The 17986-nt window shown below is 37.5% G+C and overlaps 1 protein-coding gene across 1 annotated transcript in view; it reads right to left on the bottom strand.

Annotated features, from left to right (window-relative positions):
• ofcc1 (orofacial cleft 1 candidate 1) overlaps positions 1–5575 on the bottom strand; it is an 83858-nt gene extending 78283 nt beyond the window's left edge. The window contains exons 1-3 of the mRNA XM_044104453.1: positions 5491–5575; positions 4301–4433; positions 144–225 (exon numbers count right to left, since the gene is read on the bottom strand). Of these exons, the coding sequence (XP_043960388.1) occupies positions 144–161 (18 nt within the window). The 5' untranslated portion in view covers positions 162–225; positions 4301–4433; positions 5491–5575. The remainder of the gene's footprint in view (positions 1–143; positions 226–4300; positions 4434–5490) is intronic.
• Positions 5576–17986: the final 12411 nt, after the last annotated feature.

Genomic DNA, 17986 nt, shown 5'->3' with positions numbered 1-17986 from the left:
CAGAGGCAGTGCAGAGGAATGTTAAATGTCAATGGTCAGGCTGCAGCAGCACCTTTAGAGAGAGGGAGGGTCCGAGGTATGAGGTATGGCCTTCTCGAGTTCAGCTATGTTGTTATGAGGAACAGAAGTGGAACTGCACTCACGTTGCCAAAGACGTCCATCTCCGCAAATGGCCAAAGATCAAGACAGGCTGGCTGTGACCTCTCTGCAATGGTAAGCCATGGACTGAAAAACAAGAATAATTCTCATAAATTAATCAAAATAAATAGCCGAAATAAAGACATCAGTCTTAACCACATGAGCCTGACTGGTATTGTTTTAACACTTGCAGTTATTATAGTTAAAAATGCAAAAACAAAAAAGAAAGAAAAAAATACCACTGCAAAGAAGTGAATATGTCCATGTCCTGCTTTATCAACTACATATGTCTATTCTATATATTGTCATAAAATTTTTGAACAGATTTGGATATTGATTCAAGTAATTGACAAATTAAAACATATCAAAACAAGTCCAAACTTAATGATATTTCGTAAGTAGAAAATAGAATGATACAGGAAGTAAGTCTTGGACATTTGAAGAAAATTTTTCAACTACCTTAGTCCTCATGGATAGCATATACATATATGTTTCTTTTTACCAGGGTATTACAGAAGAAACATTTTATGAGTAAAAGCAAAGTGCTCACTCAAGTGCTTCCCATTTTCAAATGATCTAAACATCCTAATGTTTAGAAACCATTAGAGTCATGTTTCAGAAGTGGAAAAGATAGATTTTCATTACAAATCAACCATCCCAGGTGTCTCTAACTGATTTCAGACAAAGGAGACAAAATAATAATCAGACGAAATGTTCATGCAGTAAGGTCTCCTTACTGCATGAAGGAGACCTTACTGCATGTTACAAAGAGTAACATGCAGTGTTACAAAGAGTTGCAAACAGCAGATAAAGCTATTCCAAATAAAGGACTATATAATCCATGCTGCACAAGACTTCACTGCTGAAGAAAAAGCATGCAGAAATGAGTTTCACAGTTGTAGCTGAACTTTTTGACAAGCTAATATAACATTAGAAGGATATAATCTATTTAGACTAGACCAAAATCCTTGGATGTGATGCCATAAATGACCCTTACCTACAAACAACACATCAACAGTGTTATGAGAAACAGTAACATCACTTGTGTGGATTCTTTGTTGGTACAGGTAGACATAATGCAACTGAAATATAAATGAATTTTTGATAAAAATGAAAAAAAAAAAAATCTGAAAACATGAAGCGCTTTTTGTTTGGCAAGACAATAATCCCAAACAAACACACAGCCAAGGACAGAAAATAAAGCTGCTGGACTGGCCCAGTCAGTTAAAAGGACTATATAATCCATGCTGCGCCTGCACAGAAGAGACCAGCAGCATCTTCAAAATTTGAAGTAAGTTTGTTTGGAGAATGTGGCTAAAAATCCCTCTTGATTAATAGATGGGATTGGGTTCACCGTGAAGGAGACTCCCTGATGCTGACAACACCAACAAAGGTTTTCCTCTATGTTCAGGTCTCTTAATCAATTCTTGCTCTCTGTGAAATCTCGCTTTTTGCACATAATTTATGAACTAATTTGTATGTGCAGATTATTTTTGATTAGTAACATTTGGTGCAGTTTTCATGTCAACATCTTAACTACAATTCCTTCTTTTGAAAAAAAAAGTGGATGTCCTCAATGCTTTGCTTCTCCCCTGTGTCATAGGAGCTTACTGTGCAAAAAAAAAAAAAAACTCCTTCCAAGCTATACCACACTATCTCTTTTCTGCTTGTATGTTTAAAACTATTACCTCTGCAATGCATCTTTGAGAAGAAAGGATAATAAACACCCTTTATTTTCATAGATAACAAATTATTTGCCCCGATTATTCAAGTTTGTTTGTTCATTTACATCTGATACAATATCATTTGGTATTTTTATCATTTTTTTCCCGTGGTAATTCGCATGGCTCGTGCAAGTTTCTGCTGAAATAGCAAAACAAACCCCGGGCAAAATGTGAAAGATTATCCCATACCATGCGAGCTAGGATGAAATGCTACACTTTTTCACACTGAACACTGCTCCACTGGGTGTGATTGAAAAACATGTAAAGCTATTGAATCCGTTTGTTTGTTCATTTACATCTGATAATATCATTTGTAACAATTATTTTTTGTAATTGTTTCGAATTACACTCGACGTAATAACTCAGAGAAAGCAAAAGCCAGTGTGCGGTCCGCTCACATTAAGCAGGCAAAGACCACAGGATATCCAAATAGCCTTATCATGGCCGGCAAAAAAAAAAAGCTGATTATGTAAACAAATGTGGAGAATAAAACTCTTTAGCCATATTTCCAGCTGTCTCTATTTGTACCCAGTGGCTCTTATCACCAGAAGAGGGGTAATACTAGGATATCCAAATAGCCTTATCATGGCCGGCAAAAAAAAAAAGCTGATTATGTAAACAAATGTGGAGAATAAAACTCTTTAGCCATATTTCCAGCTGTCTCTATTTGTACCCAGTGGCACTTATCACCAGAAGAGGGGTAATACTTCAAGACACAGATGATGTTTTGCAGCATTTCCTTTACATGTGTATTATATTAAATTAGACACCAAAAGCCAAAAACCTTCCTGTTTTTGGTTTGTTTTACTGTTTTTCTGGGTTATTTAAAGAGTTGTGTGTGCCTTTGCGTGTGTGAACGTTTTACACAGGTTGTAAAATTGTGATGCTGTGAGAAGTCTATTAATTGTTAAAGCTGCAAGCCTCCTGCCAAACACTGACTCTCTAAACAAAGAGGTTGCCAACACTGTTGTGAACCACATAAATGACTGGTTCACTTTTCTGCTAAAGGTTTGTAGTTATTGAACACAACAGCTACGCTGGAAAAAACTCTGGTCCAGGAGAATTCGGCGCGCTCGCTGCATCTGAGTTAGAATCAGATAAGCAATATTAACATGTATGAGTTCAGTGGTGTACTGAATTATTTAATGTGTGCCTACTTAAATTATACATACAAGGGTTTTCTGTTAATGTGTTTGTTTTTTGACCTGTACAATGGTGTTTTATTTTTCAGATATGAAAAAAAAACAGCTCTGCTCAGAGTTCAACAACACAGCCTCTCTCTTTTCTTTCAGTTAATTGCTGTGTTGAATTTTGCAGCTAAAATGTATCTAAGATTCCTCTTCATGACTTTTAGCAGACTTTTGTTTATATCACAGCATTTGGTTTGTTTGCAAACCAGACAGTTGCTTGAAGAAATTTGTATAAACTATGATAAACCCTATAAATAATGACCATCAACAAAATGCAGTCACACCCCTTGCACTTTTGGCATATTTCATCCCCTTATGCCCTAAATTTAAAGTCTCTTAACAGATTTTTTTTTTTTTTTTTAGGTTCACAAATAACTCTCAAGTGTTTTCTTGTTTTTTTTCCCATAAAAGTCTTCTGGGAAATTAATCTTATTCACCCAAATATTTAACTTTTTGCCCATTCTTCATTCCAAAACGGCCCAAGCTCAATCAGTGTTAAACTCCTGCCAAAGATCATTAGTTGGATTTAGGTTTTGGTCTTTGACTGGACCATTCTAACACATGAATATGTTTTGAACTAAACCATTGTGATTTTGGTAGTATGTTTGGGGTTTTTTGCTAACCTGGAAGGTGAACCCTGTCATTGGTTTTCCACCTGGAGTTTCTTGTATTTAGCTCCATCCACTTCTAACTTACTGTTTTTTATGGTGTGATTCAACCTAAAATCCTCATTTGGCCGTCTTTTTCTTTTTTGCACACAGATCAGGTAAATAATTAAATAGTCACGATAAGACCAAGCTATGGTGCAGCAACAAATGCAGGTCCATTCTTAATGTACAACACCACCTAATCCTCCTCACATCAGCGATTTCAGCCGTACAAAAAGCTGCATTGCCTCCATGCTGAACAGTTTAAATCCATATGCACTCAAAAACACACTACCCAAGCATTAAACATAATTTTCAAAGATACGTTTTAATTTAGTAACGTAAATGGGAATTAATTGTACTGAAGTGAATATTTCAAAGTGTGTTGCATTTGGTTAGTGTGTTATTAAGATAATAAATGTAAAATGTATTTTCTTGCTGTTAGCGGTGTAAAAACCTTCAACAGGTATTGCCTCTCTAAACCAGCTTCTTTCAGACTTTGGTCAGAATAAATGAACAACGTATCTTACAATGAAAAAAAGTAACACATTATATTGCTTATTGTATATGCAGTATCCCTTTGGATTAATCGGAATATTACCTTATGAAGCCAGACTTTTTGCCTTTTCATGGGCAGCTTCTCTTCAGTCGTCAGGCCAACAGTGGGCAGGCATTTCTAAGCGGCACACAACACACATGGTGTCAGATAACCTCCTCCCACTCACTCTCATTGACTGAAATACAAGAACAAGGGAAAGTCTTGAATTAATTATGCATGGATAAACTTTAATGATAGATATTCGGAATTAGATTCATTTGATTAGACATTTTAAAAAGAACAATTGGTGGCAATAAAAATAAAAAAAAGAAAAGAAACGTTAACATCAACATTCAAGTTGGCAAGAACAAGTTTAATCTACCAGATGGCAATACTATATTAATGTTTGTGTTCTTTGCTATGCTGAATTATTAATGGAAGTTGTGGCAGGATGCTCCTTTAACCAGGTGTTTACTTAGTGTTTCACTAGAAACACAGACACCAAAGGTATAACTGATTGCTTTGTGATCTCCCACTCTCCGTTAACTTCCCCAAACTGAAGTTAAACTGTTTTCCCGGTGCCTTTTTAGCATCTATTATGTAGTATATGACAGTTCACACAAACGTAGCACCATGCATTATTAATGGAGAGGTACACACAAATATAATTCTTTGCTGAAGACAGCCGACAAGCTCTGGGGCTGCAGTGAGGAATAGTAAGAGAATGCCCAGTGGATTGGCCTGGCACTAATAACACTAATGTCCCCCTTGGAACGAAATCATGAGCTACTAGCTAAAGGTTCCCTTACAACAAACATTCAGACTGCCTTATTTATGACTACAAAGTCATCAGGGCATTGGTGGCCTTTTAGAAAAAGGAAGGGAGATTGTTCATATGAGAGAATCGCACATGGTTTCACACATATTGAACCTCTCTACATTCAGCCATGTTCTGTTCCAAGTCTCAACTTCCAAGAAAAAAATTAACAGATGTTGCATAAGTCTCACTGAATTTTACATATTGCTGATTTTTGGACACGTGACCCGGATGAAAGTTCCACTGAATAAACATTATATTTTTCTGTCTGGAACTCGGCACTGAGTTAGCTGCTACCAACATTAGCTCTCTGGGGACTACCAAGAAGCTAGGGGGTAAAAAAATATATATTTTACCTTACACATGAATGCTTGCTCTTCTAAGTTACTGTCCAATAAAACATCTAAAAATACAATTTAAATGATGTGATAGTTACCTGTTAGAAAGTGGGCGCTGCAAACTCTGGCACTGTTAGTTTCCACATCTCCTGTTTGTTGATCCATTTTTCTTCTCTTTTTTTTTTTTTATAAGTCTTTTTTTATTATTATTAACTCCCTCGTGACCTACTAAAATAGCATTTATCTTTCTCTCTATTAGAACAGTTGGAAAAACCATACATGACACAGACTTTAGACATCTTGATGCTGGATCAACAGAACTTCTTGCCCTCCATCTGCATTGGGTGATGTCAGAGATAGTCTTCTTCTTCTTTTCTATTATGACGGATCGCAAGCAACTTTAATGTGCATACCGCCACCAACTGTACACCACTGTGTAGCTGGTGCTACGCCGTCTGAAACCCAGCAATCAGCAAAAAATTTTACTGATTGCTGTAAATTTTTGCAGGTCTCCTGCAGGGTTTGTGGCAAACTGCAGGGGGGATTTCTCATTCTTTTCTTTCAGTGATTGCTTCCTTTCTCCCACATGATGGAAGAATATTGGATACAGAATTACTAGCTAAGTTTTAAGCAGAATATCTCACCTGAGCTTTGAATTTCTGCACATCCCCCAGAGATGACTTCAAGGGTCTTGATTGTTTTTCCTTCCCTCACTTCTCAGTCATAACTTGGTGGATTTTGCAGTTGTCCAATAGTGTTTTAATTTTTAGAAGATACATGCGTTTGTATGGTGAGATGAGAGACATTGAGGAAACATGGAAAGTTGCTCTGTGAGTGTGTTCCAAGCTTTGGAAATTTTTATGTTACTTCACTATGTCATCCCTGAATTATGTGGTGTTTGTGTTGTCTTCAAACAAACCTCCAAGGTCTTCTAATAATGTGTTTATACTGAGATCAATAACACACAGGTGGACTGTGGGTATTATTTAGGTTGCCAGAGTAAAGGGTTGGTAAATGTGGATGGTTGCAACTGTTACTGGATAGGAATAGTTTTGCAAGGTACAGTATTGACAAATAATATTGCTCATTTGTTCTTTGACATGTACCAGCTGCAGCACACTAGTTAGCTTTATCTTAATGTTTTGATTAGTGACCCGTGTCACAATCTCCTCTTGATTATCAAACAAAGCTGAAAACAATCAGGATTTAACAAGGCACAACAATACATCATTAATGCACTTTTTAATCTGTTCAGTGCATCCTAAAGGGCCCTTGCAGCACCTATATTAACAAACCACTGGGATATTTTTTTCTTCCTCATTAAGCTGGTTTAATGCAATCTAAATAAGATTTTCGCTGATTTGGCCCTCCCATTTTCTGCCAAAGCTGTCGTTGATCGTTTATGTGATTTAAACAGAGACCTAAATCTCCATCTTATCCAATTAATTTTCAGTGCAGGCATGAGAGTGGCTAATGATGTTATCTTACCTAATTAACCTGTATAGGGATTCAACTCCAGGACAGGGGATTGTTCATCCTTCATCCAAGCTCTCATTATTATCATTATAATCATTATCATAAAGGGACTAACTTATGTTGGCCATTTCGCCACCATTAATCTAGATTGAGTCTTTTTGGGAGAGAATGATCCTTTGGGGTCATTTTTAATTATCAGTAACAGGATGGAAATTCGAGCAAAAGCTGACTAAGTTCAGTTGTGGCCATAGCAATAAATTTATTCCCATGAGTCTGCACCACACGATCGTTACGATTTGGCTATGAAGACCACTTTCCACAATTCACTAAGTTTTCTGCCATGAGCTCTGTGACTGACTCTTGGCTTCAACCTATTAACGCCGCACACTTGGAACAGATCAATACCCTTCATTGGGCCATGTGTCATTGGTTAATCGGATATTGATGAGGATATTGACATGCACCTAATTAATCTCAGGCCCACTGCTGGCTTTCATATGTTTCTTTAATTATGCACTTCATCTAAGTCTATACAGAGCAGCACGCTGACACTTCCTTTTTGACATAAAGATATAAAGTTGAAACTGACTAAGTACATTGCGTGGAGTTGCAGTTTTGTAAAAATGAGGCAAGAGAATTTTCTATCAGAAATAATTTGCACTTTTTTAGATGAAAAAAGCATCAGTATTGAAATTACTTTTATTGGATTTCTTTGAATACTTTGACATCTGTTTGTTGATCAAAATAGACTTGATTTATTGATTTGAGACTATTTAAAAAATTGATATTTTTCTAAGCCTCAAGAATAAATGAAGCTCGATTTGTACAACAATACATGCTTGAAAGATTTAATATGTTTTGTTGAGGACCTGTGCATGCATGAGTGTGTTTTACTTTGACAAATCTGGGTTGATCAATAACATTAGTGTGCTGGTGTACAGAAGAAACAGCACCCAAAGGTGACCCCGACTTGTAGCATCACCACAGGGCTCCAATAAGCTGCTCCTAAATCTCTGCTCAGCAAATCGCAAATCTCCAACTTTTAGCCCTGCTGCTGTTGGTTTGATTATTGTTTATAGATACAGCCGAGAATTAAAGCATGGCCCGCAGGCAGCATAATTATTTACAGCTGAAAACTCATATCATTACCAGCATGCTCCTAATTGCCAGAAGTAATATCAATGTTAGTTGATTAAGCATTTTTTTTTTTCATCTTCAGCTTCCATAATGCGCAGAGAATGTTTTTTTCCTCAGCATATGGGGTGACGGTTTATCTCAATACAGCTGTTCATCTGGCTTTGCTTCCATTTGTTTCCCTACTGCCTGTTCCAAAACACAAAATCTTCAGAGGGTAGCGATCGATCGCTTCAGTTTTTGTTGTTCACTCACAAGGGCAGACGCAAGAATTATTGTTGATAGTTAAAAAAAAAAAAATCATTCTCCATAAATATCCAAAACAGATACAGATGGACTCACAGCAGCAGCACACTCATGGTGATCGCAGAGTCACCAAGAAATGTGCACTGTTAACTAAGTTCACTGTCAAATGATTGATTAAAATAAATGTTTACTTGGCCGGGGCCCCTTGTGGACTTGTCAAAATATTCCATCCTGTATTTAAAGCAAAAAAGAAAGATTAGGCTATTAATAACATGACCCATAAAATAAATAAATAAATAAATAAAAAATAAATAAATAAAAAAACATAAGCCTTGAAGGCTACTTTATCATTCACATGCAGATTATTCAAACACCATTGAAGCTTTGCAGCAGTAGAAACCTATTTTTTAACCTGAGCATAAAAATATTCATCAAGTTGGTTTATGCTGAGTTTAGAATATATTTTCCAAATGGGAGATGTTACATACATTATACTACCCCTTTAAAAATCTGAAGAGATCACGCACCCCCCTTTTTTTTTTATCACGACTCTTATCAATAAACAATGGCAGACTTTCTACTTACTTCAGGAAGAATTTTATGAATCACCATATCACTTAAGAAAGTATATTTTAGTGTCATATTGAAATTTGGTGTGATCGACTGGCATTTTGACTAGGGTGTACCCTATCTCTTTGCTGGGAAAGGCTCTAACCTTCACTAATAACCCTGAACAGGCCAATATGAGTACAGAAACTGGATGATGGATGAAGTGTTAGTTTAATTTTGTCAAAAAGTGTATGTATCTACTTGTCAGTCAGTGTTGTTTCTGGATTCCTTTTGCTTTGCTTTCTCCTTGGCCACAGAGTTTGTAAGGCCTCGTAACAGTGGGAATGAGTGGCGTTTTCTTTTTTTTCTTTTTTTCCAAGATTCAAAAACGGTTTGTGTGAAGCTTAAACTTTCCTTTCATCATACTTGGGAACAGATGTTGTAGAAATAAACTTGCTTTATGTGATGCAGAAAAGAAAGGGGAAGTCATCGAAGGGTCAGTTAAAATTTTGCACGATTTCATCAGAATTTGTCATACGCTGAGGAGAACTAATATTACCCCAAATTATTGTGTTTACTAGGAACTTCATCAGTGGATCTCATCGTTCCACAGTTAGAATTGTGCAGCAAAGTGGAATGATTGTTAAAAAGGGCAATGCAAATAGTGATTAAAAGTGGGCCTTGGGTCATCATTAGGACATGATTTCAGAGAAATTGAGAGCAAGGGCGAAGTGTTTGAGAAACATCTTCCTGACCAACAAGAGCTGTTTTGCATGCCACTGACTCTTCATGACAAAGCCTTGTTATGTACTTTTTGAAAGGCAGCGTCTTCTCAGCTGATGAGCACACTGACTGAAAGTTCAGGCATAAAATGCTTGGGGAAATTAGACAATTGTTGGAATTAAACTTTACACAATGAACTCGTTTATTTAGTTTGTCATTTAGTTTGAGCTGGGGTGATGTCATCGTGCGATAAAGGTCTCATGAACTTTTTTTTTTTTTAAAGAGCAAGTGACCAGAGGCAGGAATGTGTCAGTGGCTCAAAGGTTATATATGAACAACATATAATGTACATTTAGTTCAGACATACTGAGTGTAATGGGTGCACATCAGCACTTTAATTTCAAATAATTCAAAAGTGATACTGCATTCTTATGTCCTTTTTCAATGTCATATAAAGGTTCTACAGTGGTTGTGCACTAAGCTAATTAGCTTACAAATTTGCAGTTTGTGTACCAGTTTGGAGGCTGAAATCTGATGGTGGTGGTTAAATAATAATATAAGTTTGTTGTTCCTGTAGTGGTCATCAACGATAGTAGCAATATTATCCAAAATCTAACATGTCTGAAATGATATCAATACATAGATGCGTAGTAGCAAAATATCATGTTTTGTCTTTTGGTTTCAAACTTTCTGATATATGGCCAGATGATTTTTACCAAGTAAACTTTTATGGAGTCAGACATCAAAAAAAAATTAGGAATTTCAGATTTGTAAAAATGTCATGCATCAGTTTTGGAGAGACACCCAACAGATTTCCTTTTTACAAGTGCACCATTATATTGAAATCCATCATTCTCATCTTGGTATATGTAAAAGAAAACTTTATTTTGGGTTTATTTCAAATGTAATGGGCAGAAAAAAAATGGAAGTAGAGAAAAAAAAGAGATGGGACAAATTGATAAAAGGGAAAGAAGGAGATAAGAACAATAAGCGTAGAAGTTTGCTTCTACACCTGTAGAGAGAGAGAGAAAAAACAGAGAACCAATAAACCACAGGAAGAACTGTAAAGTACACGGCATGATATAATACAAGATGTAGTTAGTGGACACTGCATTCTAGTATATATTGTGTCTGTAACTACCTGGACCTAGACACCCGTGGGTGTGTGTTTGTCTGAGTGAATATTCATATAAAAGATTTTTCCATATGCATGCTCAATAGAGCCACAGACCTACCCCAGGACTGGAGGCAGATATGGGGAAAATCACAACCACAGACCCCCAAAGGGCCCCCAGAGCACAAGAGCCCCATGGAAAATCACAGCAGGGACCACCTGGGGTGAGCCAGGAGAGAGCTGGCCTATACCCGAGCACCCAGACCCAGATACCGAGAACCACCATCTCACCGGCAGGGGGAGGTACCACCCACTAGCAGGTAATGTGATGGGGGGGATGTGGGGGGGAGTAATAGACCCCACATTTGGTGGGGGCCATGAGATTATCTAGAAGAGGAAGGAACCAGACACCCAATCTGACAGATGAACAGGCACATACAGCCAAAATCACACTTTCCCACCCTCATGAGCACAAATACAGATTATTATACCCACACACCTAACACAAAGACACACAAGAAAGGACACCATAGATGTACCATAGATGTACTTGCACAGCTATCATTAGCAAGAATAAGCAAGAATACCTGAACCTCTAAATATACTGTAGTGTATATGGATACACTACAGTATATTTAGAGGTTCAGGTACCAACAACCCAGAGTGGCAACCAGCCATGCCAAACTGCACAGAGTCCCACAGTAAGAGTGCAGACCAATAGCCCAGCCAAGGGCCCAATGATTTAATCAGAAACTTGCATCTTCTTTTCTTATATATCTGCATTTCACATAAGTCGAGGAATCAATACAACTCAATTAATGTTTGCATTTATAGGGTCAGAAATATGTTTTTCCCCAAGAAAGCTTAAAAACTCTTTTTTATTTTTTTTTATTTTGCATGATACATTCTGAATGGATACAAATGTATCCATTTGGTAATACTCTAAAGGAAGTCCAGGAAAACAGCTGCTGATTGCTGGAACCTATGTTCTCAGAGGCCAGTCCCTAACCCAGATTGCTGTCTAAACATGCAGGCAAATCTTTGAAATGTAAATGTCCAATGACCAACTCAATTCAACTTTTCTTCAGTGGACATGCAACGCTGACCCTTAAGGCAGTAGCAAACTCATTAGGGTATTCATAGACTTTGTGTCCTCTGCTTCTTACCTTTTAAGTTTTTAAAGGGTATAATGTTCACTCTGTGAGTTTAACCCAGATCCTGTTTGAACTTTTAATGATCTATTTCCTACAGTTAATGATTCAACACTCCGTTTACTACTGTGCGTATGCACTGATTAACACACAAGCGAAGCAAGGACACTTCTGGACTTAGACGTTAAATGAGGTAAATCTGTGCTCATGTCATTTTTCAAATAGGTTCATGCAGTACATTTTTATTTACACAGCCATATAATTTGCAGGGTGTTTTGAAATGCACATTCATGTCAGTATTTTAATAGAATAGAATAGAATAGAATAGAATAGAATAGAATAGAATAGAATAGAATAGAATAGAATAGAATAGAATAGAATAGAATAGAAATGTACTATTTTCCCACAGTGGGGAAACTCAAGTGTCACATGGACAAAACATACAATTTACAATACAAATACAAAAGTTTACAAGACAAATAATTCTGTACATTCTGTATATTTCTTTGAAAAATATTACACTCAGATTAAAATGTCCAGCTAAGTAAGTTGTATAATTCTACCTGTTGAGTGCAGACTACTTAATTTTGCTGGTGCTCTTGCAAAACAACTTTTAAAACAGTGAAGGCCCTTCATAGCAAACAAAAAAGCAACACAGCCTCAGCATGTCGTCTTTTTTCACATATTTTCTAGAGCATTTCACAAAATGCTGCACAGCTTTCCCCAATTAAAGATGGTGTTTGTTTCACCGCAGTCATTTTATCTACATACAGTATTTACCAGAAGGAGGAAATCATTTACCTAGTTTTATGTTTTCTTTTCTTTTTTTGCTATGGTAATACTATTTCTGTAATTAACCACCTATATTCTCAACCAAGTGTTGAGAATATAGAATTGAGTCTCTCCCTGTTTCTTTTTTTTTTCTCTTTATTTTCTCATTAATTATTTGTTAAGCTGCTAAACTTAGTGTGATTTGTGTTTAGATAAGGGGGGGGAAGAAAGAATACAGCACAAAGTAATTCTCAGTAAATATTTTTGAACAGATGTGATGACACATAATTTGTATATGTAAAGCTCTAGTTGAAGGTCCAGAGCCACAACATTGACTGTGGGACTTTAAATAATGCGAACTCCAAAGCCTGATAATCCTCAGACTATGTTTGGTTTGCAGTGAGATAATCAGCATTAGGAGACACTTTGTGAATGTTGCTCAACGAAAGATAAAAAGTACACGAAAGGCCTGAGTCAATACTGGAGCTATTGAAGTACGTTCTCAGAGTAGCTTAGGGATACATAATTATATTAACTGGCGGCAAGGTATTTTGCACATTAGCTCAAACCTTTCAGGTACAGCACTTTAATGTCAAGAACAGACACTTCGCATTCTTGTATATGCTGAAAGAATTACTTTGTTAGTAGTTAATAAACATTGGGCTGTACAGAAAACGCATAAAATATATGTTGCATGGACACTATAAAGCACTTGTGCTGCTGCTGCAAAAGGTAAAAAAAATATATAAAAGTGTTTGTAGAGCCACACTGATACAGTAGTAAAAGACTATGTTTGTATCAGTGGTTGCTTTCCCCATTAGGTAAATCATCACAGACGAAAGTTAAATTTAGAATACCAAGAAATTTCAAAAAAATATATTGGATTTTCTTAAAGCAGCTTAATATGTCTGTTGAGAAAAATAGCATTATAGCCTTTAAAAAATTAAGACTTTAAGAAGTTTTGGGTGTTCTGAAACAAAATTGTCAGCTATCATTAGCAAGAATAATCTGAAAAATAGTGTTGATGTTCGCTCACCTGTAAACTGATCTCCTCTTGTACCATCTGATGTAGCTAGTGTGTCTTCTTTCTACTCTCTTCTACTCTCTGTTAATTACTGACCCTCCTGTTTCAAGGAAAATAAACATCTTAAATCTTTTCAGCTGTCTAATAACACTTCCATAGTCCTTCTCACCACTTTACTTGTAGGGTGCTTAAGATGTGAGCCCCAACCCCACCAGAGCAACTGAGCACACAATATTCTTGGACACTTTAGCCATTAGATGGTGAAGTAGATTGAGGCTCAGGGAACTAAGGCAACTTTTACGATATCCTAGTTGCCAATTTAGGCAGTTCTGTTTGATTGCGGCCCAAGAAGAAAATTGGGGAAATGACAAAATCTGTCTATTAGAAATGTATGACTTTCAAACCACCAAATGCACAAGGACCACTGGAATGTCTCATTTCATGCATTCTGATGTACCACATTTGACATTAGGCTATTGTTTATCCTCAAAAAATATAAAGACAATCAGTTGTGTGTCAAATTCATCCACTGGGTTTTAGTGATATATGGACAAATTTACATTGCATCTTTTGACACACAAAGAAGTGGCAACACCTGGTGAAGTTCTAACTTCTTAATGAAGCTCCCTTCCCAGTGGACCACTTCCAACACCGAGTCCTAGTGGATAGACAGAGGTAACAAGTGTAAGAAGTGCATGATGTTTATTTGAACATGAGACTCAATTGTACTCAACCTTTAACCATGAACTGAAAGAGACAGAAGAGATCGCTTAAAGACTAAGGAAGTCCCAGCATCCCGCTCACATGACCAAATGGTAAATGCGAGTCTGTGTGGGGCACATTGTAAGTGCTCAATATTTCCTGCACATGAAGCCACAGCGAAGACAGGAGCAAGCATTCTCTGTTGTATAAAAGTCATATATCGCTTGCAGGCACCAAAACACAAAAGAAGTTGAGTCGTGAACATATTATGAAACAAGATTGGAGAGTGGCAAATTGGTAATTAGCTTCTACATTGCAAATGAGCATTACAGTCTTGCTTATGACTTTCCTCTCTGGTCCCCAAAGCCTCTTCTATTAATTTTGCTCTGAGGGGCCATCTATAAACAGGCTGAATAAGCTGTTAGCCTAAACGACGAGTGCAAATGAAGGACTGGCTAAATATGCTGAAGGTAGCTGAGATAGTAAAATATTCAATGTACAAATTGGAGAAAACAGACAAGTCAGTATAGGAATACTTTAGGTTTTCAGTTATCCCCATATATACAGACGAAACCTATTTTTAATCACCCTCTATTAAACCAAACCAAGGATTTCCTGTTTAATGTCAGTTAGAACTATTTTGTAACTAAAGTTATTACTTCATTGTTTGTTCATAAAAAAATAAATAAAATAAAATAATAAGATGCACACTATGGTACACATCATTTATACATTTCACTCAATAAATATTTGAATTATGTTTTTTGTTTTTTTTTTGTTTTTCTGTACCTATCCGCTTGGCATATTACAGCTGTCTGGAATGACATAATTTCTCTCAGATGACGCTCAGGCTCTCAGCCTTAATTGAAACTGCTGTGAACTCCTGGAAGTCTATACCTCCTCTTATGAGGTCAGTTTCCTGCCTCCAAATTCATTCAGCCCTCTGGTTGTCTCGCACAAGAACAAGAGGAACCCATTACTTTCAAATGAAACCGAAGCAAGGCAGAAACTTCCAAATTAATTTACAGTAGAACACACCTCACAGGTAACTAACTCGAGTTTAATGTAATTACTACAAAAGCCATGAATGGCTATAATTGAGAAAAAGCCTACAGCACACAGGGATAACAAATGGCCAGTTAATGGAAGTAGGGAAAGTCGTAACTATTCATATTGATGCGAGAGGGACTGATGTCTGGCTTATTTGAAGCGGCTTAATTTTGCAAATACAGTATGCTTCAGCGTAGACTGGTGCCACCGCTGCCCTGCTCTTGCCCTCCTGTAAGCATGTAGATGAGTCCGCCATTAGGTCTAAGTGGTCTTCACTCGTAAAGTCTGTCATTTCACAAATTAACCAATTTACAACAATAGATGATAGCTTGTGGCTAAGGTCAAAAGGTCAGCTGTGGTAAATATAATGTGTAAGCCTGCAGTTAGAAAGATTCATAGCGTGTCTTTCAAAAGCACACAAAAAATAGAGTAGTAAAAGCAAAGTACAAATAGATTGATTTAAAGGATAAAAATATTTCACCTCGTTCTGCTTCGACCTCAACTACAGGTTTTAATGCCATCTCAGTCTTTGCTCTGGCCTACATAGTGGCCTAAATGGCCGTTACGTGGTTTAATGCAATGGACAAAACAGCATTAGGCATTTGCTCTGCATCCCCAGTGTGCAGAAAGGCTTGTCAGCCCTGCAAAATAGACTGGAAATAGACGGAGGAAGAAAAAGAGAGAGCACTCTCGCATCCCTGCCCTTCCAGTCCATCGAGTTTGCACCAGGGCAGACGGACATATGGGTGATGCTACATTCTTTAAAGGGAGTGAAGCAAATTCCTAACCCACCCTCTCCACCCCCATCCCTGTCTCCCGCCCCGTCGCTCACAAATTGCCCATTCGAATGTCAGCCCTCCTTCTTATCAAGCAAAGTCTATTGTCTGCCAATTCATGGGACACTGACAAGAAAAGGCCAGAGATACTGCTCGTATTAGCAGTCAGTGTTTTGAACACGGAGGCACACAGTCAGACACACTGCCAAAAAATCAATACAGCTTTGCATGAGTCTGACCCACATACAGGCACACCACAGCCTGAACAGGCAAGGCAATGTCATTATTGTGTGTATTTGGATTCATTTGCAATGCATTTGTAAATCCATGAGCTGAAAAGACAAGTGATTAAATGTGTGTGTGTCCTGTGCATGTGTGAATGCAAATTTGAAACACAAACACACTGAAGGTTTGTTTAGTTGTTTAGGAAATGGTTTGTTTTGTTTTATGAACATGCACAGAGACCCTTACATGCATGGGCGTGTGTGTGTGGGCGTGTGCATGTGTGTTCAGAAGTCCGATCATTGGGCCAGAGTGGGTGTTGAGTTCACACAAGCCCTTCCTGCTGCCTGACTTCACTGTCACTGATTGCAAGCGACGCAGAGCTAATAAAAGAGCAAAGCAGACTGTCAGCAGTGATTAGGCAGGCTACACAGACAAGACAAAGAGAGGGGTGAGCACAGCGGCATTAGCTATGGTCATTAAACAACTTGAGTCAAGGAGATTTTCAGACTAACCTGTTTTATTAAAAGGGAAGGAGGACAGCACAGCAGAACAGTGTTTGCTATAATTATTCCAAATTTTACCCCAAAATAGCACTTGAATGCTTTGGAAAGTGAATATGAACAATGAACAAGACAGTTCCCTGCAAAAGAATTAATATCCAATGAACTTTTTCACATTCACGTTGCGACCGATGTAATTTTAGGCGACAGGCCAAAACTTTGTAGTGCATCATTGTGAGCAGGAAGGAAAAGGATACGCACGCAGTTTTGAAAATATTTTATAAACAAACACGTTAAAGGACCGCACTGTGTCAAAACTGAGCCAATACTTTGAAGAGCCAACCTTTTGCTGCAATTACAGTGATGTGTGGTGGGTATTGCTTTTCCCTTCACATTTAGAAAATAAGTGTAAGTATGACAAAATCTATTAACATCATTTTTTAGGTCTTTCCACAAAAAACCTAAGTATCCTCGGGTGGAAATTGGTCCAGACTTTGCCTGGGCCATTCTGACAATTTGATCTAACCATGCTATGGTAGCTCTGGCTAAATGTTTAGGGTTGTCGTCCTTCTGGAAGCTAAACTTTCATCTCAGTCGAACGTCTGTTCTGGTTTGCTGCTGGGAATTTCCTGTAATTGGCTCAATTTGCCTTCCAATCACCTCTGACCAGTTTCCCTAAGCCTGCTCAAGAAAAGGATTCCCAAAGCATAATGATACCACCACTATGTCTCAATGTGGAGAACTGAATGCAAAGGGTGATGACTGTGTTAACCCTAACCCCCCTAACCTTCTTCCTAATGTTTCATGGCCCCCTACATGACTTGTTCCAAATATAAGGACTTATTTTGTCTGCCTTTTACAACAGCTATCTTCTTTTCACTCGACCATAAATTTGTGGTTCACACATCCTGCTTGATTTGATGCCATGAGATGGAGATCTCTCCATGATCCTCTTTACTGCCTATCTGATGGATGTAATACTTTTTTGTATTATTTACATTTTTTGGACACAGATCTTTACTTCAGAGATACTTTAGATAATTTTAAGCATATTCATATAGAATTTTTCTTCAACTTCACTGCTCCTGCTGTATCCCATAAAATCCTAAAAACATACACTGAAGATTTGGCTGTGGCATGAAACATTGTGGAA

The sequence above is a fragment of the Gambusia affinis genome, linkage group LG21, assembly GCF_019740435.1.
Source record: "Gambusia affinis linkage group LG21, SWU_Gaff_1.0, whole genome shotgun sequence".
Taxonomy (NCBI): domain Eukaryota; kingdom Metazoa; phylum Chordata; class Actinopteri; order Cyprinodontiformes; family Poeciliidae; genus Gambusia; species Gambusia affinis.
This window is presented reverse-complemented; position numbering and strand designations above follow the sequence as displayed.